Consider the following 22,689-nt stretch of genomic DNA (forward strand, 5'->3'; position numbering starts at 1 on the left):
CCCCCTGAGGTATGGTCAAATTACAAAAAAACCCCTCTTGTTTGGATAATTACATCTACCCCCCTCAACTATGATTTTTTCTTACACCTCCACCCTTATGGTGCCAAATTCAACATAGTTATCTAGATTCTGCGAAATGTGCTCTAGTTTGTACTCGTTTTGTGTAAAAATACAGTTTCTGATGCACCACAAACTGATATATACAAGTTAAAAATCACATATTATGATCATCTTACTTCATAATGTAGAGTTTGAATGGGATAAAACGGGTACAAAAGTGATAATATTCCATATAATCTCGAAGATTCCACTAAATTTGAAGAGTTGAGGGGGTGGTTGTAATTATCCTAACAAGAGAGGTGTTTTTGTAATTTGACCATACCTCAGGGGTGTTTGTAATTTATCCTATCTCCTTATCACCAAAACTTAAATATTAAAATATATATAACCACTAGGTCAAGTGGATACCAAGATCCTTCCTAATCCCATTCCATTTTTGACTTGTTCCAATAATGTAATCAAGAAAAGTCGGAACAAATTAAGGAAATATAATATTAAATATGTAAAAATCGCTAACAAGGACGACCTCAGTTGGTAGAGCAAAACAATGCATCGAAAAATGATTTTAATTTGAGTTCACTTGTGAACATTCTATAGTTCGAGTTTGTCACACTTGTGTCATATGTCTACTGTATTTTAACGTTTTTCGTGTGATTTTGCAAACTATTGAACAAAATGAAGGTACAATCAGTATACTTATATTATTGGTCGTCGCGGGCTCTTTCGTCATAAAAAAATGTAATAATCACTTGATCGACAAATATATTTTATGTTATATAAACGTGTATTAAAGGAAGCAAAAACACTCGGATGTTCGAGTTTTGTCTAACGAATTATTGAAAGTGGAAATTATATCCTATAACTCTTTGACCACAGCCATAAAGACACAAGGACAAGACAAATAATGCAAATTAGTTAAATCTAGTATAATATCATAGCTTGTCCGAATTTTCTTTGAGAATTATGATGAAAATTGAAAAAAAATCGTCTTACTTGAAATTTCATAACGATTATTAAATGTACATCTTATATACTAATAATGTAAGTTAATTAATGTAAATTAGTTTTTTTTGAATAAAATTGAGAGAGAGTCTCCGAGACTCATTTAAACCTTACTAGAGGAAAACCCTATAAACAAAAACAATAAAATAATTAAAGAATAAAAACTAGTACTCCAATTTTTTTTTAAAGTAATTTTGTTTTAATAAATTAAAATCAAGAATTAAATTCAATTTAAATACTAATTATCATATAAGTACTCCATCTATCCCGCATTATTTGTCTTTTTAGAGAGGTTTTTTCGTTTCAATTTATTTGTCATTTTTGAACGTCCAAATGGGCAAAGATTCTATTTTCTTATTTGTCTTGCTTTTAGATGTAGTTGGATGCACATTATGAGCACACGTTCATATTGAATTGAAATTTTCTTATTACATTTAATTATTTAAATTAGCATTAAATTTTAATGAATTAAATTAAGTTTACTTCCTTTGAGTTAAAAGAAATTAAGAATTTCAAATTTGCAATAACATCTCCATTAATATTATTAGGGAAGAATTTCTAGTGTATAAATCAAATATAATCGTTTTGATCCATTAATTTATCATTCAATTTGTTGATTATTTTTATGTTGCCTCCAAACAAACAATTTTGCTAGTTTGGGGAAGATGGAATTCTGATTTTCGGGATTTTTTTTGACAACTTCTGTTTTCTTTCAAATGATTTTTCCTTTATTAGAATATTTAATTGGTCTGATTATATAAAATTAGTAAAGTAATTTACACAAAATACGAAGTGTGTATGTTGCGTTGCGACTATGAATTATTTTTACTAGGTCCGTATTTTGATTTGTGAATTATTAGGTTGTACAAAAAACTTAATGATCTTAATTATTTACGAAATACTTATTACACACCATATTCAATCGTTTTGGTCTGAGAAGTACGAACCCTTTCATACCCTAGATAACCCTAACCGGCAAATATATTACATATATTTTCACTTTACCGTTTGAAGTCTTAGAGAATCTCCAACCGATGGTTCCAACCAAACCATCCACATTTCATGAATTTATTAGTTATAGTTTATTATTTATGAATTATTCATCATTTTATATTTTTGTTTTATATCATCTAAAATTTTAACATTTCTTTTATGAATAATAAATGTTATATAATACGTTGTGAATGTGGGATCAATTATATAATTTATAGTGTACAAACACGCAACGAAATAAATCAAAATATAAAGGACTAAAAAAAAAGTCTTTACTATATTTCTCACTTAACCAAAACCTTACAAGACAAAGAGTCTCTTTCTTTTATCTCTATCATTTTTTCTTCTTATTTTTGACACCCTTAACAAACCATCAATAGAATTTTCCTAGTATGTATCAAAAAAATACACACACACATAATTAATATGATTTTTCCTCTGTAACATTGTACATTAATATCTCCCAGAAAACATTAATTCATATATTCATCCACATTCATAAATTTTAGTTAATTTTAGTATCTTTAATACTCTGAACTTGATTAATGAATTTAGCTTAATTATAAATGTGAATTTCTCGTTAGGGACAAAAGCTATAGTGGATGATTAATTTAATTTTTATACTACAAAAAGAGTAAACTACAAAAAGTACCATTGTGTAGTCTCCAATTTGACAAAAAACCCCCCTCTATAAATTTAGTCAAAGGCAGAAACCCTGGTTGACTTTCGTGTAGCTCACTCGGTGGATGTACGGCTGGCAGCTGATTTTTAGACGTGATATGTATATATATTTTTCTTTTAATTTGATTGTATAGAAATTAAAATATGATAAAAAAAATAGTAAAGCAATTAAATTGAAAAAAAATATTGAAATTTGGTAATCAAATTAAGTATAGATTGTTTTAAATACAGAATAATGGAATTTAAGTTTTCTTTTGATGTAGGGATAAATTAAAATATATAAAGAAATTATCTAATAATAAAAATAAAAATAAATTAAAGGCCCTATTGTACCTTCATAATTAAGTTATAACCAAAATAAAATAGATAAAACATTCATAAAATATAAGAATTTATTAATTGCAAAATCACGGGGTATTTGTGCATTTTTATATCAAGCAACACTCAAATGAATACGTGTACTATATAAATAATTTCGCACGGGGATTTCTGTTGGATTATTCATCACATGAGGTTTTTGCTATTTGGAGATTACGTACTGTTGTTTTCTCAGTAAAAAACAATATAAAGAAAGTTATTAAAACAAAGGGGCCGGGGAGAAAAGGAAATAAGGGAAAAAGGAGTGTTAGATCAAGTGGACGGAACAAAAAGGAAAGGTATTCTTTTTTGGGCGACGAGTTGGATAGTCGATTGGCTCGGGAATTCCCTCTCTATAAATAGCCATCCATTCGCGACCTTTTCTCCAACTCAAATTCCTTATCCTTCTCTAACCGCAATACCAATCCATCCCCCTTAATTCTCAAACCTTTTTTCTCTACTCAACACAAACTACAAACTCTCTCTCTCTCTAGAATTCTCCTCCTCTCTCTCTCTCTAGAATTTCCAGGCATTAGTTCCAATGGAGAGTCAGACAATAAGCGACATCAAATACGAAGAGGAATACATAGTGAATTCACGTGGAGTGAAGCTTTTCACGTGTCGATGGTCACCTCCTGCTGACGTGGACCCTAAAGCTCTGATCTTCCTCTGCCATGGTTATGCCATGGAGTGCAGCATCTCAATGAAAGGTATATATATTTATATATATACACTGAAAATTATTTTGTTTAATTTGATATTTATAGAAATATATATTGATTGAATATTAATTTGAATTACAGGTTGTGCTACTAGATTGGTTAAGGCGGGTTACGAAGTTCATGGAATCGACTGCGAAGGCCACGGAAAGTCATCGGGGCTTTTGGGATTAATCACCGAATTCGATCATCTCGTCGATGATCTCTCCGAACACTTCACTAATATTTCTGGTATGATGATTATATTTTTTTTATTTTAATCCTTATTTCTTCTTAATTATTGCTACTATTTTGTTTTTTCGTAGATTAATATAATCATATACAAATTAATAATAAATAATTTTGGTTGGGTTTTACTTTTGGTTAATAATATAAAATTGGGTGGTTTGAACGAAGAAATATTCAAAGGTTTTATTTTAACTAATCCCTTGACTAGTGGGGTGGCATGTGATTAGGGGTATCTGTTTTGACTTTTGACTAGGGCTTAATGTAATTTAATTTTGAATATTTAATTTAATTTTGTTAATTATTAATTAATTAATGCAGAAAAGAGAGAAAATAAGAAAAGAATGAGGATTCTAATGGGAGAATCAATGGGAGGGGCGATGGTCCTACGATTGCATAGGAAGAAACCCGATTATTGGGATGGTGCCATCCTCGTTGCACCCATGTGTAAGGTATGTCACTTTTTTTTTTTTTACTTTGCCCGTTTCTGCACTTTGTCACCTTAATAAAATAAAAAAAATTATACAGCCAAACTAAAACCAATTATTTTAACTCACTTAACAAAATAGAGAGAATATTCTGATGAATCTTCAAAATTTTCATTGCATGTGAATTGCACATGCCCTAGTGTAATGGTTTTTTCGTCTTTTCAACTCAAAATAATACTAGTAATATGCACCGAGAACGTGGTTTACTTTGTACATATTTAGATTTGCGGCTTTATTTATAAAATAAAAATAATAGAAATATCATTTATGACGTCATAAAGTACAAGTTTTTCAACTTATGATGTAAAAAAATTGTTTGTATAATTATGCAGATTGCTGATGAAATTAAGCCAAATCCATTGGCTATAAAGATCTTGACTTCTTTGGCGCGCGTCATTCCCACGTGGAAACTTACTCCTACTCCGGACATAGTTGACATTGCCTTCCGGGACCCACAAGTTAGAAAGGAGGTACACACTTCTTTCATTATTTTATTTTATTTTTATTTTGCCAACTGTTAGTAATTATATTTTAATCATCGAGATTAGCGCTTTGTAATTGTTACTTAACATTAATATTAATTTAATATGGCCACAGGTTAAATCCAACCCATACACATACAAAGGCCGACCCCGTCTGCAAACTGGCTACCAGTTGTACACAGTCAGCATTGATTTGGAAAAACGCCTCGAAGAGGTGAGTTTATTTATTTATTTATTTTTTTAATTATTTTATTATTTTTAATTAATTACTTCCTGTCATTAATTCAATAATAATTAAATCATACAAAGACCGTGGGGGCGTGCCCCCCCTCTAAGCTCTACTAAATATCAGCCAATCATTTAGGCAACGTGGATCGCATGTTTTTTTTTTTTTTTTTTTTTTTCAATTAACGGAATCAAATTAACTTATTTTTACTTCCAACGAACTGAAAGGTGTCCTTGCCATTCATTGTCCTTCACGGAGAAGATGATAAAGTGACCGACCCGTCGGTGAGCAAAACATTGTACGAATCAGCTCGCGCCACGGACAAGACATTCAAGCTGTACCCAGGGATGTGGCACTCTCTCTCCTACGGCGAGTTGCCGGAAAATATCGACACTGTATTCTCCGACATCGACAAGTGGCTCGGCAGCCAGTTCTCCGCCAGAAACGCCAAGCTCGAAGAGCAACAGAAGTTTGCTAATGATCACAATGTGGTGTCCGAACAAGAATCTAGTAAATAACAAAATTATTTTTAAAATATAATATTATAATATTGTGTGGTTTATTTTAATTAATTTTTTTTATATTGAGGGTTATACTTATGTAAAATGGGTTGGTTTGGGTCGCATAGATGCTACACTCGGTGAAATACATTGGGTAACCATATACTATTGATCTATACAGAATAAGACCATATGTGTGTTTAATAAATAGTTATTTAAATAGATTTATGGTGAAAAATTACCCGATTTTTGCACCTGATGTAGCATCTTATAGACCGTTGGTTCGGGAGTCATATCGCTTGATTTGTTCGGTTTCGAAAATACATTAATATTGATTAGTTATCCATCATCGTCTTTCAATTTTTATCCACACTAAAATTAAGAGATATGAGTGATTGATTTGGTCGTTTTCTTTAAAGTTGTGATTGCAATTAATTGACTCATCTCTACTTTATCCACGTTTTTTGATTGTATTGAATATTATCGATCCATGGAATTTGAAATTCCACACGCTTGAGGCCGAGAAAAGAGTAAGGCTTTAATGGAGCTAGGCCTACCATGCCGGGAAATATCTAGTTAAGTATATCAATAGGTAAAATTACATTCTCGTTTAACAGTTTGCAAATTACGTGAGAAACGTAAATTATAATAGGCCAACCATGTGTGACAAACTCGAACTAGTCACCATTGACAAATTATGTGAGAAAAGTAACACTTACTTCAACTGCTAACTCGATCATTCCTTGCGGGATGGATTTTCGATATTCCTATCTCACGTGGAAATGGTGAATTAATGACTTCTCATTTGTATCAACATGTTTTCTTGAAAATTTATTTATGGTCTAATTTCACACGTGTTTATATTAGTAGAAAACATTCACTTACCTCTTTGTTCAAACATTCACAAACTCACCTTATTATTATTTTTCGAATTTCTACTCCATTTTATTTTCGTTCAATTTTGTTAAAAAATGAAATATTTTTTTCCTTTATCTTAAGCTTATACACATAAATTAATTCTAAAATTCCATCTAATCGGTTAAGTGTAGGCTTTGTGTGTAATATAGCTTTCTAAATAATTTATTATTAGTTCTAATTGTTTTAAATGTATAATATAATTTTAAATGGTAAATGTAATAGTATAAATCTTCGAATAAATAATATAAAAAACCTTTAGTAAAATTTATTTTCTCTCTAATTTTTAATGATAATTTATATTTTATTATATTTAGAATAAATATCATTTAGATGAAAAATATGACTAAAAAATTTAGTACATATAAATATAAAATAAAATGGAGTAAAAATAAACAAAATAAAAATGAGTATAACTTATACATATGACTTTTTTTTTTGTAATTAAAAAGTTCGAGTTCGCAAAATAATAAAAAGTAAAAAGATTTTTTTTAGTAAATAAAAAAGGGAGAGACTTGGCTTAAAAGAAGAAGAATGAAGAAGAAAGGGTTTTGCTGGTATAAAATCTAATTGAGGGGGAGTAATTGAAGGTTTTTATAGTAAAGGGGCTGAAGTGAAATTAACCCAAAATTTATTTAGTAGTTTTTCAAAATTATAGTGGAAACGTGAAGGCCCAATCTAAAAATTCAAATACCATAGAGGCGTAAGGGTATATCAGTCAATCTTAAAATTCGTAAACTTTCTTAAAACAACATGAGCCGTTAGATCTGAATTTCTCGCAGCGGCTCCTCAAATTTCAAATTCTCAGTCAGACCTCATCGTCCCGCTCCGATTTCATTTCTCAATCCTCACACACCGCCACACACACTCAGTGTGAGAGAGAAATCTACTAAAATTGTTCAATCAGCAGAAATAATTCACACACACACACACACACACACTTGGAAGATGTCGAATCGGCAGGAGAAAGAGAAGGGGGTGAATGTGCAGGTTCTCCTCCGGTGCAGGTAGTCGGCCTTTGCTGTGATTCTAGGGTTTTTGAAATTCTTTATCGATTTCTGCTTCTCCCACAATCTTTGATTTTGTTTTAATTCATGCTGAATTTTGGGGATTTTCAGGCCGTTCAGCGACGATGAGTTGCGTAACAACGCGCCGCAGGTTCTGTCGTGCAACGAGTACCAGAGAGAGGTCGCCGTTTCTCAGAGCATCGCCGGAAAGCATATCGATAGAGTCTTTACTTTCGACAAGGTACTGTATATGGGTTTATTTGTTTATTCGGCTATTTGAATATTTTCAAATTAGAATTTTTATTATTAGCATATGAGGATTGGTCGACTGAACTTATAGAAGAGTTGAATGTATGCTAGTGCTTCCACTAGTTCTTTTGAGACTGTTATTTTTACTACTGGAAAATTGAGCAGTTGAAGAGTATTCGTAGTTACTCGATGTTAGACCCCTGTTAGAGTGCGTGAATTAACACACTGATTTTGATCGCTGTTGATTTTTGTAATAAACTGCATAAATATTGAGATTTTATATGCGTTGTACTGTACTTTTAAGAATTATATTGGTTTTCAGAAGATTACAATCTGTCTTTTTTGTTTATATCTAGGTGTTTGGACCTAATGCCCAACAAAAGGATCTATATGAACAAGCAGTTGTACCAATAGTCAATGAGGTTTTGGAAGGTTTTAACTGTACGATTTTTGCTTATGGGCAAACGGGCACAGGAAAAACGTATACCATGGAGGGTGAAAGTAAGAGGTCAAAGGTACTATAGATTCATATGATTCCACTCACGGTCTTTGATTTTTGGTCTGCGTTTGATTTTTGGTTTCGTTATCTTGAAGGCCTGCCATAATGGAGATTTGCCACCAGAAGCGGGAGTCATACCAAGATCAGTAAAGCAAATATTTGACACATTAGAGAGTCAAAATGCAGAATACAGTGTAAAAGTGACTTTCTTGGAGCTATATAATGAAGAAATCACCGACTTGCTAGGCCCAGAAGATTTGTCTAGAGTTGTTTCTGAGGACAAGCAGAAAAAGCAATTGCCCCTCATGGAAGATGGAAAGGGTGGTGTTCTTGTCAGAGGACTCGAAGAGGAAATTGTGACAAGTGCTAGTGAGATTTTCACTCTACTTGAGAGGGGATCTGCTAAACGTCGAACTGCAGAAACCTTACTTAACAAACAATCAAGGTTCTTTACGTTTCTTCTTGACATGTATTACATGTTTCTTTTACTCTTCTTGAAACTAAATTTTAATCCGATTTGTTTTTTGAATCAGTCGATCACATTCTCTCTTTACCATAACAATTCATATAAAGGAAGCAACACCTGAAGGTGAAGAACTAATAAAATGTGGCAAGCTAAATTTAGTTGACTTGGCTGGTTCGGAGAACATCTCCCGGTCTGGTGCAAGGGAGGTGAATCCTTGATCCTGTGCTCTAGTTATCATTTTTACAAATTTGGCCTGTTTATAAAAAAATAATTCTTTTGAGGCTTCGTTAAATCTGTACAATGAATGCTGTTCGTGTTTGTTGTCTACCAGCATCGTCCTCCATTATTATTCTCCTAATTGATTTGTTCTCTTTTTTTCCAGGGGAGGGCAAGAGAGGCGGGAGAAATAAATAAAAGTCTGCTAACATTAGGGCGAGTAATTAATGCTCTTGTAGAGCATCTTGGACATATTCCCTACAGGTAAATCTCTTGTATGGTGTGAGTGTTTGACTTATTTTGTATACATTTCTTTATTAATTAATTGAAGCTTGACCGCGTGAGCTAATTCATTTTATAGGGATAGCAAGCTCACTCGTTTGCTTCGTGATTCATTGGGGGGAAGAACAAAAACTTGTATTATAGCTACAGTATCACCAGCTGTGCACTGTCTTGAGGAGACCCTTAGCACTTTAGATTATGCTCACAGGGCTAAGCATATAAAGAATAAACCCGAGGTTTGTTACTTATTTGTTGTAGTCGCATACTAAGTTTGCCTTTTTTCATCATTTTTACCGGGGTTCAAGACACCAGGAGGGGAATTAGAAACCAGTAACTATCCTCCTTTTAAAAAAAGAGTAAAACATTTAACCCTTAGGGTGCATTTGGATGGAAGGATTTGGGGAAGGGATTTCAAATCCATAATAACAAATCCCTTGGACTTGTTTGGGTTGAGGGATTTGGGGATGGATTTCAAATCCACACCCCTCCTTTTTAGTCATGTTTTGAGCAATTGAGGTGGATTTCAAATGACTCCAAAATTGGAGTCATTTCAAATCCCTTCCCCAAATCAAATCCCTCCCCAAATCCTTCCATCTAAACGCACTCTTAGAGTTTCTTCCATTTCATTTTTTTTATCTCTGCCTAAATTGCATTTACTCTTTTGAGGAAATAATTCAGTTTGAGAAAATATCTTGTTGTAAAAATAATATATCTTGCAATGAAGCTCAATCTTTTATTTGATACATGTACACATTGCAATATTGTTTGACATCAGCATCACTTTAAGCTCATTTTGTGAGATGTAGTGCATGAGAGGGTAATCTGTAGCATTTATATTGGTTGAAGGTGCTTACAATGATAATTTTGCTTCCTTCATATAGTATATCCTCAAGATCTTTTACTTTAACATCCAGGTGAATCAGAAAATGATGAAATCAACGCTGATTAAAGATCTCTACGGGGAAATTGATAAACTTAAAGCAGGTAAGAACTTTTGTCTTATGAATTAGTGATTACTGATGTCGCTATTTTATTCTATGTCACTTTCTCATTTACTCTCTCTCTCCCTCTGATTAGAGGTTTATGCTACACGGGAAAAGAATGGTGTTTACATCCCCAAGGAGCGATACTACCAGGAGGAGAGTGATAGGAAGGTGCTACCTCTTGAATGCTGCATTCCTTTAAATTTTATCTCCTTCTTTAAAATCATGACAATCCTTCAGAGTTTATTTCTTGGCGAGGCTAATAGCTATACTTTAGTTGAAAAAAATAATATAAGGTTCTGCAGATGAAGTGCTCTATTGGCTGTGTTATTTATAGTAATGGACTTTAATTTTCTGTTCTTTTATCATTACTGACTTTTATTTACGATTTTAGGCAATGGCTGATCAAATAGAACAAATGGGAGTGACAATAGAAAACCACCAAAAGGTCAGTTTACTTGATATTCTTTATACCAAATATTAGCATTTGATTTGACTATTCCTGAAGGCCGAATTGCTTGGCTGTTGATATGCAGCGAATGGAGGAATTGCAAGCTAAATATGAAGGCCAGGTTGAACAATATACTCAATTGAACAGCAAACTCAATGCAACCCAAGTAAGTTATCTTAATTGAGTCAACTAATGTTTTGAAATCGTCTGTCAGCTAATGTCTAGTTGTTCGCAGAAAGACTTGAACCAAACAAGCAAACTGCTGGCAGACACTGAGAACGAACTAAAAAGATGCCAATATTTCCTCAAGGAGCGGGATTTTATAATATCTGAGCAAAAAAAATCTGGTATTTTATAACTTCACTAGCAGTTTGAATTTTTATCCTGTGGTGTCTAAAAAATGTTTCTGAATATATGATCAGAAAATGCACTGGCTCATCAAGCATGTGTATTGCGTGCGGATTTGGAGAAATGCCAGAAAGACAATGCCTCACTATTTCTGAAAATTGGTACATCTTTATGTTGCCTTGTGTGTTTTATTATGGTTGGGTAAATGCCAGTACTTTTAATTGTTATTAATTTGCAGCTAGGGAGGACAAACTGAATGCTGGTAATAGGTCAACCGTGAACAGTTATCAAGCTGATCTCACCCAGCAGCTTGATACCCTCTGCAAGTTGCTGGCTGGATCTACGTCTCAACAAAGTGAACATCTCCAATGTGTTGAAAATCTCTGTATTTCTTTTCTTGAAGTACATGATATGGTAATTTTTCTACCATTCAGCTGGTTATAATATCTTTTCCTCCCGAATTTTGTTCACCTTTGTATAATATGTCTTTCTTTGCAGCAGATTGGACTTGTGAGTTATACAATTCATTTGTTATTGACAAATTTTGTTTGTAGGCTGCTGTAGAACTAAAGAAGAAAGTAAGCACATCAAAGGCTCTGTGTATCTCTCATTTTGAGGCTGTTCAAAATGTTATTAGGCTGCACAAAGCCGGTAATAATGCTGCTTTGGATGAACTGTCAGCTTTGGCCTCTTCTAACTCACAGTCTATTGAAAAAGTAAGACTACTTATAAGATTCTTCTGTGGTCTTTGTAGCTTTGTCTGGTACAATCTCACCCTTATTTTTTAAACCTCCGATAGTTATTAGCTGAAGAGTCTATTGAAGTGAATTCAGTTTTTGACGATCTTCAACAAACTCTATCAAGTCATCAGGGGGAAATGGCACATTTAGTGAGGGAGCTTCGACAGGTTTGCATATTCAGATTATTACTTTTCTGAGCCCCCCTATAAAAGATTGTTGTATTACCACGTAGCGCATTATGGTCTATTTGCCCCTTTTATCTGCTATATTAACTTGAGATTTTTCCAGAGATTTAATGCTAGCATAGAGCTCTTGACGAATACCTCAGAATCCCTTCATGGATTCCTTGAGAAGCTATCGAAAGAATCAGAAAGGCTTGGAAGTCATGCAGCTCAAGTTGATAAAGTTCAGACAAAGTGCATTACTGAATTTCGTAAAGCTTATGAGGTTGGCTGAATAGAAGTTAGTTGTCAATATTCAATACTGAGTGTGCCTCTGTATCTTGTATCTTATATTAGTTTTGATTTCTGCAGGAAAAGTCCAAATCAGACGCAAAGAAGCTTATTGCTGATATGACAAGTCTAGTTTCTGATTGTATGCGCCGTCAGAAAGAGATGGTTGGCATTTTTGTTGTCACCATTTGTTTTTATTTTGGTATTTTCAGTTTCTTTAGGTAACTAACCTAGACAGCTGGCAGGTCGATGCAAGGCTTGGTGATCTTAATGATAGCGTAGTTGGAAACAAGATGTTTTTGGATGGACATGCCTCAACAGTGGACGGCATTACTTCAGATCTAAAAAGAAAATGGCAGGAGTGCTTTACACAAGCAGAAAGTAACTTTAATGATAATGCTGACTTCTCTGCAGCTAAACATTGTCGCATGGAGTTGCTTCTGCAGAAATGGTAAGACTTATGCCAATGCATTTTATCCCTGCCTCATCTCTTTATACATAATTTATTTCGGTAGTTCTCCTTATCTTCTCTCTCTGTTTTTTTTATTGTATGTTTTTTCTGGCTGGATTTGATTTGTTGCCTTTCTTTGCGACTAATCTTTTTCACTATTATTTCTCAGTGTAAACACTGCTGACACAGCTTTGAACAAGTGGCAAACAACTCAAAAGTCATTGACTAGCATGGGAAGTCAGCATGCCTCAACAATTACTTCACATGTCAGGTATCAAAACACAGGAAACTTTCTCTAGTTGCACATGTTCTTTCTCTTACATTATGCCTGGCTGGAGAGTTTACAAACAGACAAGTCATTATATACATGCATAACTAGTATTTGAAGCTCTGTCAAGTAAAAACATGTGCAGCATGATTGTTATCTCTCGAGTGGTTCTGTTTCAGGAGCATGAATGAGAGTAATGAGCAACATGATGTTGAGGTTGAATCTGCGAGAGTTACAGTTGAGGACGATGCTCAACAGAGCGGTGAAGACATCATTCGTTGCTTTGATGGTTAGTTTCTCAAGACTTTTTTGTTTCTTTTCTTTTTAATCGTTCAGAGTTTTATTGCAGTTCATTTTCACAGTTTTTTTGCTTTTCTTACTGATATTGATTGCCAGCATATTAGAATTTTTTTAAAATTGGTGCAAACACTGCTTTCAGCATCGACTTGGTTTATAATAGCCATATCTCTTGGTTTCATATTTGCTGACCAGCTGGCCAATAATTATTAAGCGCTTTATATTTGGGGTGGATCTGTAATAATTATTAAACGCTTCATATTTTCTTTTAACTCTCATTTAAACTATGCGCCAACTGAAATAGGACAGAAATTATTAAACTTGAAAAGCTGCACACTTTTTATTGGCTGGTTTGGTGGTTGTTGAATCCGTGGGCTTCATCAGTGGTCACAATGAATAGGCACGTATGTACAATCATAAAGCGAATAAGTTTGACATGCAGTTTAATGTCCAGTACCTGGACTGCTTATTCAGTTATTTTGCAAATACTTGTAAAAATGTATTTTCTTAAGAAACACGAATTATCTGAATATGTTTATATAGCAGAAGTGAACCTGCAATTTTGATTAATTTGTAACTATATTAAGTGGCAGAGATTGATTTGTAAATTTCACATCGATAGTCTAATGACTAATTAGTTTAATGTTGGTTGCTGTTTGGTCCACTTAACCATTTAGTTATTTTGGTACTTATTGCAGTGTTTATTTTGGTCAGACCGATTTTCTAATTTGACTTTGCATTTATTTAAAATTCAGGTTTGTCAGAGCAAGAAAAACTATCCGTTTCTCAAATTCTGACGACTGCTAGAGCTCATTCAGAAATAATTGAGAACCTTAACAGAGATCATTCAGAGCAAGCATCCTGTATTGAAAAGCACGCGGTTGATACTTTTACGCACAAATACACGGTATGTCTGTCTATATTTTTAATGTACGATGTAGATTTGTAATGGTGAAATATAACCGCCTAACTATTTTGAATATCAACTCTTAGGATTACGAACCAACGGGGTCCACACCTACAAGGTGCGAACCAGATATTCCGAGCAAGGGAACTATTGAGTCACTTTGCTCCATGCCTATGGAGGCTCTTCAAGAAGAATTCCGAGAAAACCATTCATACGAATCGTTTCAAGGGAAGGAACAAAAGTCATTGCTAAATCCTCGTGAGCCACTTTCACAGATCAACTAGCATATATATATCTTTTCTTTTGCATGATGTTTAAATATTTTGTATTTGTACTTATCATGTATGTATTACCTTACACACACCCGGAAGAAATTGTTCTAGAGTCATTTTTAGGTGCAGAACAAGTAGGGCTCATCTATATGAAGAAATCCCTTCTCGGGATAAGAGCTCATTGGTTCCGAGTTGTTTTATTAAAAAAAAATGTAATGAACGCGCTTTATCGATGTAAAACATTGCCAATTTTAATTGATTTGTTGGATCGGACGAGTCTATTACTGGCTAAGGTTTCTATGTAAAAGTTAATGTTGTCTGAAAGCAAGATATGTTGCATATGGTCTTAAAGATAAAACCATCTTAGAATTCATTAATAACAACTGCAAGAAAATGTACATGTTATTTTTTTTTTACAGATTTGTACAAGGGTTCTTCTAACTTAAAAGCGATGGATCTTCATTGGCTTTCGGCATCTCAGTGGTTCATTTCCCGGGGCCTGTTCATGGTCCAGGCATTCAAACTGTCGATTTTGACAGCCTCGGTGCCGTTATTGAAAGCGTACAAGTGTGCGTTTCCGAATAGTGCTAGTGCTGGATAAACCCTCGATGTAATGCAAGTCTTTCCTCCTGCTCCAAAGCTCTCGACTACAGAGTTGTCAATCTGCAAGAAAAAAATGAAATAGCCTCGGTTTAGAGTAAGATCAAAGGATTAGAATTAATCAGAGTATATGAAATGTGAATTTACCAAACTCCTGAGAGAAAGCTTCTTCTCGGTTAGGTCTACATTCACAAATCCTGCGAACGAGGGTCTGTATGCATCCTTCCCATCCTTCATCTTCGTCTTATCATCCTTTATACTCGACCTGTAACCAAAGATTAAATAAGTAGGAAGAAATTACGGTAGATATATACATATATACAAATATATGTAGGTACTTATGTATGTACCTTGATGCATCAGAGCACATAAGAACAAGATGCTTATCTTGATCCTTGAAAACTCTGAAGAAGACGGGAGTATATTCCTCAAGATTCTGTGAAGCCAATGTCAATAGTCCAAACGGTCCTAATCCGCCTTCGACAGTCGAACCCTTTTGGCTGCAAATTTTTTGTGCATCGTATCTATCCCAGCTCGGATCGAACGGCTCGGCTTTATCCAAGCTTTCGAACGAGAATGTAACATCCACATCCGCCTGTGCAGCTGTTATTCCTTTTATTTCGACATTTTCGCCCTTGTTGAGAATCTTATTGCTCAATTCCACCTTGTTCCCTCTTAGGGTTTCTAATTCCTCAACAGGCCATTGCAGCAATTGTTTGCCGTTCGGATCAAGAACAATTGTACGTGGAATAAGCTAATCAAAAAAAAAAAAAACCCATAAGAACAAATGAATTTATTTTACAATGTAATGTCGAAAAATAGGACGACGAAAATAAATAAATACCTGAACACCAGCCCAACCCTTCTTGATATCATTATCAGTAGAATCAGATTCATTAGCCCAACCCCAAAGAATCCTTCTGTTCTTGCTCGGGTCGAAGAAAGATTTCGACGCGTAGAAGTTTCCGTAATCGTACCTCAGTCCATTCCATCCATCAATCATGTCTGGATCAGGGATATATCTGTCTTTTCCAACGTCGTACGAACCCAAAGTGTAGTACTCGAACCTCGTGGCATCAAGACTCACCTTCATCACGTGCTTCACATTGGGCCCCACAACAGAGGTGTCCAATCCATTAGTAGCCGAAACGGGGAAGAAATCCGGGCACTCCCAGTTGCCGGTTCCTGCAGTAGCGTGCAGTGGGTGCTTGGCCTTAACCCAATGCATGAAATCTCTACTTTTGTATAAGTACGAAATTCCTCTGTTGTTCTTTTTGCCGCCAATGGAGATTCTCCAGTGGCCGTCTTTGCCGAGCCATGCGGTTGTCGGGTCACGGAAATATGTGCCGTTGATGGCTTTATCCGCGACGATCAAGGGATTGTTATCGGGCTTAATCCATTCGCGGAGATACGGGTCGGATAGATTAGCCGGAACTGCATAGTTCTGGACTTGTGTGTTCTTTTCGTCGACGATTCCGGTGTAGAGGATAACGGGTTTGTTTCCGGGTAGGACTGTTGCCGACCCGGACCAACACCCGTATTTGTCGAATGGCTTCGAAGGGAAAATTGCGTGCTCTACTTTTTTCCAGTTGATTAAGTCTTTGGACACTGAGTGGGCCCACACTATGTTGCCCCAAACAGCACCTTTGGGATTGTACTGATAGAAGAGGTGATACACTCCATTGTAATACATTGGTCCTGTGGAAATAATTAAAATTTATTTTTTCGGAAATAAAATTTAAGAATATATTTTTTTTTTCAAAATATTAATTAATTACCATTTGGATCTGATGTTGATTCATAGTGTCATGATCATCCACGAGGAGGGGGATACATGAAAAAGAAAAAGAGAAATAAACACGTCATGCATGCATGTCAAAGTACGTAAACATGAAAAATAGTAAACCCTAAAGAAAAATTCCAAACCATGCAAATACATATATATTATTATGGAAAGTGAGGTATGTATGTATACCGTTAATCCAATGTTTGGTGGGTTGGAAATGGTATCCAGATCGGTGTTCTTTCTTGACGTTAACGGCAGACAAAGACAGCACATCTTCCGAGAAAACATCATGGGAAGCATCTACGACGAGGACGAAGTTATTCGTGTTGAAAAGAAAAGCTAAGCAAGATATACACAGAACTGGCAAAACCCAATGCACTCTCTTTGTGAACTCCATTGGGCTTTGACAGTGGGATTATTCTATTTTATTTTTTTATTTAATAGCTAGAAAAAGAAAGAACAAAGTGGGATGAAATTGGAGGAAGAGAGTTGGAATGTATTTATAGGTAAGGAAGAAAACATATGTGTGGTGCGAGATTGTAGATGTTTTAGTGGATGAAATTAATAGTTTTGTTTTTATTTTATTGATTTAATTAATAATACTATAATAGTGAATGGATAAGAAATAAAATCGGGGAACCGTTTGTTTGGCAATTCAGACCATTTCTCTCCTGGGATTTTGTGGTTTCTCACGGATGGGGTTGAATTTTGAGTCAAAATTATAATTAATACTATCATAATTAATTTTCATTGTTTCCTTTATTATACATATATATATTGGTGGTGCAAAATTTGCACTCCAAGACCCATTTTCGAACTCTACTTCCTTGACCTTAATTCGAAAACGCTCTCCTATCGTTGGACTATATATGGTTGTAGGATACGAACAAGAGAGCGGGAAAAGTAGTAAAAAGAGAGAGGATTCGAGATAAAGTATCAAATTGTATTATTGATTGTGTATGAACGTAACCCTATCAGGATTCTTACATTTGTTTCTATGATCGATGAGTTTCTAAATAGACATTTTCTATTTTAGAACCATTCTTATTCAAAATCTAAACCCTAATTGCAAATATCTTTCCCTTATCTGATAAAATATCTATCTATAGAGTCCATATATCTCTCAATCATTCATCTGCAATGGCTTACTCATGCTCCAAGCATTCAAACTATCAATCTTCACTCTCTGAGTGCCATTGTTGAATGCATACAAATGTGCGTTTTCTTGTACTGCCAGAGTCGGATAAACCCTAGACGTAATGCACGTCTTTCCTCCCGCTCCAAAGCTCTCCACTACCGAATTATCGATCTACAACGTAACATATATATACATCCATCGATTAATTAGTCTTATATATAAAACCTTCATTGGATATAAGATATAAATAAAAGTATATGAAATATGAAATAATATACCAAACTCCTGAGAGAAAGCTTGTTTTCTTTCAAGTCCACATTTACGAATCCTGCAAACGAGGGTCTGTACGCATCCTTCCCATCTTTTATATGGGACTTACCATCCATTAAAGTTGACCTGCAGTCAACAAAGATTACCTTGATATATGTATATTGTACTATAAAATTATGCAAGAAAATAAATATATATGTAGATATAACCTTGATGCATCGGAGCACATAAGCACTATATGCTTGTCTTGATTTCTGAATATTCTGAAGAAGACGGGAGTATATTCCTCAAGATTCTGTGAAGCCAATGTCAATAGTCCAAACGGTCCTAATCCGCCTTCAACGGTCGAACCCTTTTGGCCGCAAAGCTTTTGTGCATCATATCTATCCCAGCTTGGATCGAACGGCTCGGCTTTATCCAAGCTTTCGAACGAGAAGGTTACATCCACGTCAGCCTGTGCAGCTGTTATTCCTTTTATTTCGACACTTTCGCCCTTGTTGAGAATCTTATTGCTCAATTCCACCTTGTTCCCTCTTAGGGTTTCCACTTCTTCAATAGGCCATTGCAGCAATTGCTTTCCGTTCGGATCAAGAACAATCGTTCGTGGAATTAGCTGGCAAAAAAAAAATTATATTGAAATGGGAAAATTGTGATTTTAATTTTTCTGGCATCTAAACACAATATCTATGCAAACTTGGCATCTTTTGACCTACTTCACGCGAACTTTGAATTTTACCCGTTGTTTAATGACATAGCTAAACAAACTCGTCGGAATTTAATTATATGGATTCTTAAAAATTATAAATGCTCCTTTAAGCATCTATATTAAGTAATTAATTAAAATCCATCAGGTTTATTTGCCGCGTCATAAAATGAAAAAAGTTATGCAAAATAGGACCCAAAAAAAATGCAAAACAGGACCCAAAAAAAATGCAAAACATGACAAATTAGAGGACTAGATCTCTAAATAAGCAAAAATAGAGGACCAAAATTAGAAAATAAAAATACCTGAACACCAGCCCAACCCTTGCTGACGTCATTATCAGTAGTATCAGATTCATTAGCCCAACCCCAAAGAATCCTTCTATTCTTAATCGGGTCGAAGAAAGATTTCGACGCGTAGAAGTTTCCGTAATCGTACCTCAGCCCGTTCGACCCATCGACCATGTCCGGATCAGGGGCATATCTGTCTTTTCCAACATCGTACGTACCCAAAGTGTAGTACTCGAACCTCGTGACATCCAAACTCACTTTCATCACGTGCTTCACGTTGGGCCCCACAACAGAAGTATCTAATCCACTTGTACCCGAAACCGAAACCGGATAGAAATCCGGGCATTCCCAATTCCCGGTACCGTTCGATGCATGCAGCGGCCGTTCGGCTTTCTCCCACTTCAAAAAATCCTTGCTTCTGTACAAATACGAAACGCCGGTACTCAACTCATTAATATTATTATTAGATTCACTCTGGCCTCCAATGGAGATTCTCCAGCTGCCGTCGCCGCCAAGCCATGCAGTCGTCGGGTCGCGGAAGAAGGTGCTGTTGATGGATTTATCCGCGACGATCAAGGGATTGTTATCCGGCTTAATCCATACGCGGAGATACGGGTCGGATAGATTAGCCGGGATAGCGTAGTTTTGGACTTGGGTTTTTTTGTCGTCGACGATTCCGGTGTAGAGGATGACGGGTTTGTTTCCGGGTAGGAGTGTTGCCGACCCGGACCAACACCCGTATTTGTCGAAGGGCTTCGATGGGTAAATTGCGGGCTCTAATGGTGTCCAGTTTATTAGGTCTTTCGACACTGAGTGGGCCCACACTATGTTTCCCCAGACAACTCCTTTGGGATTGTACTGATAGAAGAGGTGATACACTCCATTGTAGTACATTGGTGCTGTTGGAAATTAAAAGAGGACTAATTAATTTTGAGGAAACTTAGACATGCAAAATTAGGGTTTATTTTAAAAATAAAAATCTGTGAATTATTATTATTAGCAAACTTTCTTTTATGATTCAAATTGTTTTAGGCCTCTTTTGCTTAAGATTGAATTAATATGCCCTACCAACAGTGAGATGTTTGATTAATTAGATTCAATTCTTGTATTAAATTTTGGTATTAAATAAGAAATGTCTACAAAGATTTTTAATTAACAAAATTAAGAATATAATTAATATATTTTTTTTTAAGGATAAAATTGTCTTTATTTAATCACCCGACAAAATTAATCACATAAGGGAAATGTGATACTAATTTAACTAAATAGTAGCATTTAACTGCAGGCTTAAAGTGTAGAACTTCTTAATAAAGCGTGAACTATTGCCTAAAGAGGGGGGTATTTGCTAATATTAAAAATATCTGGAGTTTTTTAACAATTTGATGTAACAAAAGGTACCAAATGCAATAAAATTTTGAAAAAAATAGTTATAAAAATACAAAAAATGGCAACGTTAAGAAAAAAAAAAAAAAAAAAAAAAAAAAAAAAAAAGAAGAGAAGGGAGAAACTTACCATTTGGATCTGATGTTGGTTCGTTCATCACCCACGCAGCATTATGGAAAGAGGAAAATAACAAGTGTCACTAAATATATTAATTCAAGCAACTCAAAAAAATTATATACTAATACATATAATAAGTTATGCCATACTTATTATTGAAAATGTTTTTTTTAAATGAAGAAAATTAAATAGGAATTACCATTAATCCAATTTTTTTTGGGTTGAAAGTGATATCCAGTTCTGTTTGCTTGAGTCACTGTAACATTAGGAGGCATAGATTGGAATTGTGTGAATACTTTATGCGATGCTTCGACGCCGTTTTTGTCGAAGAATGCTAAACAGCAACATACATACAAAATTGGCAAACCCCAACGGATACTATTCGAGAGCTCCATTCGAGTTTTAGGAGAATTATATTATTAGTAAAACAACTTAATATTCAATAAATGAAATTAAATAGGAAAAAATGTACGTTGGTAGTGAGATGAAAATTAGAGAGAGAGTTGGGATGTATTTATAGTCAAATTAAGGAAAATCTAATTGTGTTTGAGAATTCCTGGATTATATTGTTGATTGCAAATTCAGTTTTGCCAGATTTAAATTATAAATATATATGGTAATTATAAGAAGATTTAAATGTTCCTTTCTTTTTTTGATGTGCTGTCTGACATGCACAAAATCTGATGTGCCTACCAAAAAATTTAAAGAGTTCTTAGTATTTAGTACTCATGTGTACATCGAATTACTAGAGATTTTCTCATGTCAATTTATTGGCAAAAAAATCCGTTATAATGCATTTAGGGGTGAATTGCAGTTTGCTCCCCAAAACTATGTGGATTGGTGTTATGCACCCTTAAATTTTGGTATTGGCAAAAGGCACCCTTAATTGCATATCAATGACAAAATGCACCCTACAATTGTTTTTTTTTTTTTTAACTAAAAGATAAATATATCATGATATTTTAAATTTTTAATACAAGATTATCCTCTCTCTCTCTTTTTTTCTTTTCCTTTTTTCCTTTTTAGTGTACCTACAAAATTCATTGCAAGGGGATATGACTACTAATTAATTAATTAGTAAGGAATTTAGTTCATCGGATTATATATTATATTAAAAATTGTTAGAATTTGGCCTTAAATATCAACTCATTCCAATTCAACAATAATTTTATATATCCCTTTTTATAGTATTTTAGGCATAGACAATCATTATTGTCTCTAGTAATACGTGCAACCTACAATATTATTTGGAGTAGGGCAAAACGAATTTTATTGATTAACATTGTTTAATTTTTTGTTTTAGTTTTTGTTGTGGACATTAGTTTATGAATCTTCTCCAACTACACACACACACACACACACAACTAACACCTCAAAATTTAGTCACTATAGTTACAACCGAACAAAATTTATAACATCCCGTTTTGCTAAACTTATTTAAAACCTCTAATAAGCTCCTACATCTGATAAGTTATTTTAGAAGCTGATAAGTTCTTAGATCTTATTTTAAAGATTAATTTTTTAGTGTTTGGATATGAAACTTATAGGTTAGTTGAGTAAAATATTATGCTTTTAATGTTTTAGCAACTAAGTAAATAAGATCGTATATAAAAGAGGTGAAGTGAAGGTATTTTTTTTATAATCATATAAGCTCCTTAACACTTTTTTTATTTTTTAAATAAGATCTTTTCGAAAAAAAATTACCAGACACATTTTAATAGCTTATAAGCTATTTAACATCGTATAAGATATTTTAAAAAAACTATAAGCTTAGTCAAACATACTCTTAATTATAAAGAACACTGACATATACTTATGGAGTTATGGGTTCCAGTTTTAATTACAACCGAAAGTTCCTAGTCGTCC

The 22,689-nt window shown here is 34.3% G+C and overlaps 4 protein-coding genes across 4 annotated transcripts; 2 read left to right on the top strand and 2 right to left on the bottom strand.

Moving 5' to 3' along the window:
• The first annotated feature begins 3,345 nt into the window (after positions 1 to 3,345).
• LOC105960104 (caffeoylshikimate esterase) lies at positions 3,346 to 6,079 on the top strand. The gene is made up of 6 exons (XM_012984277.2): positions 3,346 to 3,803; positions 3,897 to 4,043; positions 4,359 to 4,489; positions 4,858 to 4,995; positions 5,123 to 5,221; positions 5,461 to 6,079. The coding sequence occupies exons 1-6, from the start codon at positions 3,635 to 3,637 to the stop codon at positions 5,749 to 5,751; spliced, it is 975 nt and encodes a 324-aa protein (XP_012839731.2). The 5' UTR covers positions 3,346 to 3,634; the 3' UTR covers positions 5,752 to 6,079.
• A 1,234-nt stretch (positions 6,080 to 7,313) lies between these two features.
• Positions 7,314 to 14,817, top strand: LOC105960106 (kinesin-like protein KIN-5C). The gene is made up of 23 exons (XM_012984278.2): positions 7,314 to 7,655; positions 7,767 to 7,896; positions 8,261 to 8,419; positions 8,499 to 8,848; positions 8,937 to 9,075; positions 9,252 to 9,349; positions 9,447 to 9,603; positions 10,282 to 10,351; positions 10,445 to 10,521; positions 10,745 to 10,798; positions 10,887 to 10,967; positions 11,037 to 11,148; positions 11,224 to 11,310; positions 11,388 to 11,563; positions 11,704 to 11,865; positions 11,949 to 12,056; positions 12,178 to 12,336; positions 12,423 to 12,506; positions 12,587 to 12,792; positions 12,962 to 13,063; positions 13,240 to 13,349; positions 14,113 to 14,264; positions 14,351 to 14,817. Exons 1-23 carry the CDS (start codon positions 7,597 to 7,599, stop codon positions 14,546 to 14,548), a joined length of 3,030 nt encoding a protein of 1,009 aa, XP_012839732.2. The 5' UTR covers positions 7,314 to 7,596; the 3' UTR covers positions 14,549 to 14,817.
• Positions 14,818 to 14,868: 51 nt separating this feature from the next.
• On the bottom strand, positions 14,869 to 17,398 carry LOC105960107 (beta-fructofuranosidase, insoluble isoenzyme 1). The gene is made up of 5 exons (XM_088823915.1): positions 17,112 to 17,398; positions 15,981 to 16,834; positions 15,487 to 15,890; positions 15,284 to 15,401; positions 14,869 to 15,199 (listed from the first exon to the last, which is right to left on the bottom strand). Exons 1-5 carry the CDS (start codon positions 17,317 to 17,319, stop codon positions 15,014 to 15,016), a joined length of 1,770 nt encoding a protein of 589 aa, XP_088680041.1. The 5' UTR covers positions 17,320 to 17,398; the 3' UTR covers positions 14,869 to 15,013.
• A 446-nt stretch (positions 17,399 to 17,844) lies between these two features.
• Positions 17,845 to 20,222, bottom strand: LOC105960108 (beta-fructofuranosidase, insoluble isoenzyme 1). Its single transcript, XM_088823752.1, has 4 exons — positions 19,339 to 20,222; positions 18,540 to 18,943; positions 18,339 to 18,456; positions 17,845 to 18,231 (listed from the first exon to the last, which is right to left on the bottom strand). Exons 1-4 carry the CDS (start codon positions 20,215 to 20,217, stop codon positions 18,046 to 18,048), a joined length of 1,587 nt encoding a protein of 528 aa, XP_088679878.1. The 5' UTR covers positions 20,218 to 20,222; the 3' UTR covers positions 17,845 to 18,045.
• Between the last annotated feature and the right edge of the window lie 2,467 nt (positions 20,223 to 22,689).

This window comes from Erythranthe guttata, chromosome 10, assembly GCF_056151865.1.
Source record: "Erythranthe guttata isolate IM_541 chromosome 10, IM_541, whole genome shotgun sequence".
NCBI lineage: Eukaryota > Viridiplantae > Streptophyta > Magnoliopsida > Lamiales > Phrymaceae > Erythranthe > Erythranthe guttata.

What these genes read in the sequence shown, in the direction of transcription:
- LOC105960108 (XM_088823752.1), bottom strand. Translation starts at nt 20,217, where the DNA reads ATGTACTACAATGGAGTGTATCACCTCTTCTATCAGTACAATCCCAAA. An exon ending in AGGGTTGGGCTGGTGTTCAG is followed by an intron (nt 18,944 to 19,338) that starts GTATTTTTATTT and finishes TTTTTTTGCCAG; the next exon opens with CTAATTCCACGAACGATTGT. An exon ending in AGCTTTCTCTCAGGAGTTTG is followed by an intron (nt 18,232 to 18,338) that starts GTATATTATTTC and finishes GTTACGTTGTAG; the next exon opens with ATCGATAATTCGGTAGTGGA.
- LOC105960106 (XM_012984278.2), top strand. Translation starts at nt 7,597, where the DNA reads ATGTCGAATCGGCAGGAGAAAGAGAAGGGGGTGAATGTGCAGGTTCTC. An exon ending in TTCTTGAAGTACATGATATG is followed by an intron (nt 11,564 to 11,703) that starts GTAATTTTTCTA and finishes TTTTGTTTGTAG; the next exon opens with GCTGCTGTAGAACTAAAGAA. An exon ending in CATCATTCGTTGCTTTGATG is followed by an intron (nt 13,350 to 14,112) that starts GTTAGTTTCTCA and finishes TTTAAAATTCAG; the next exon opens with GTTTGTCAGAGCAAGAAAAA.
- LOC105960107 (XM_088823915.1), bottom strand. Translation starts at nt 17,319, where the DNA reads ATGGAGTTCACAAAGAGAGTGCATTGGGTTTTGCCAGTTCTGTGTATA. An exon ending in ATGTGCTCTGATGCATCAAG is followed by an intron (nt 15,402 to 15,486) that starts GTACATACATAA and finishes CTTTGGTTACAG; the next exon opens with GTCGAGTATAAAGGATGATA. An exon ending in AGCTTTCTCTCAGGAGTTTG is followed by an intron (nt 15,200 to 15,283) that starts GTAAATTCACAT and finishes TTTTTCTTGCAG; the next exon opens with ATTGACAACTCTGTAGTCGA.
- LOC105960104 (XM_012984277.2), top strand. Translation starts at nt 3,635, where the DNA reads ATGGAGAGTCAGACAATAAGCGACATCAAATACGAAGAGGAATACATA. An exon ending in GTGCAGCATCTCAATGAAAG is followed by an intron (nt 3,804 to 3,896) that starts GTATATATATTT and finishes TTTGAATTACAG; the next exon opens with GTTGTGCTACTAGATTGGTT. An exon ending in TGGAAAAACGCCTCGAAGAG is followed by an intron (nt 5,222 to 5,460) that starts GTGAGTTTATTT and finishes ACGAACTGAAAG; the next exon opens with GTGTCCTTGCCATTCATTGT.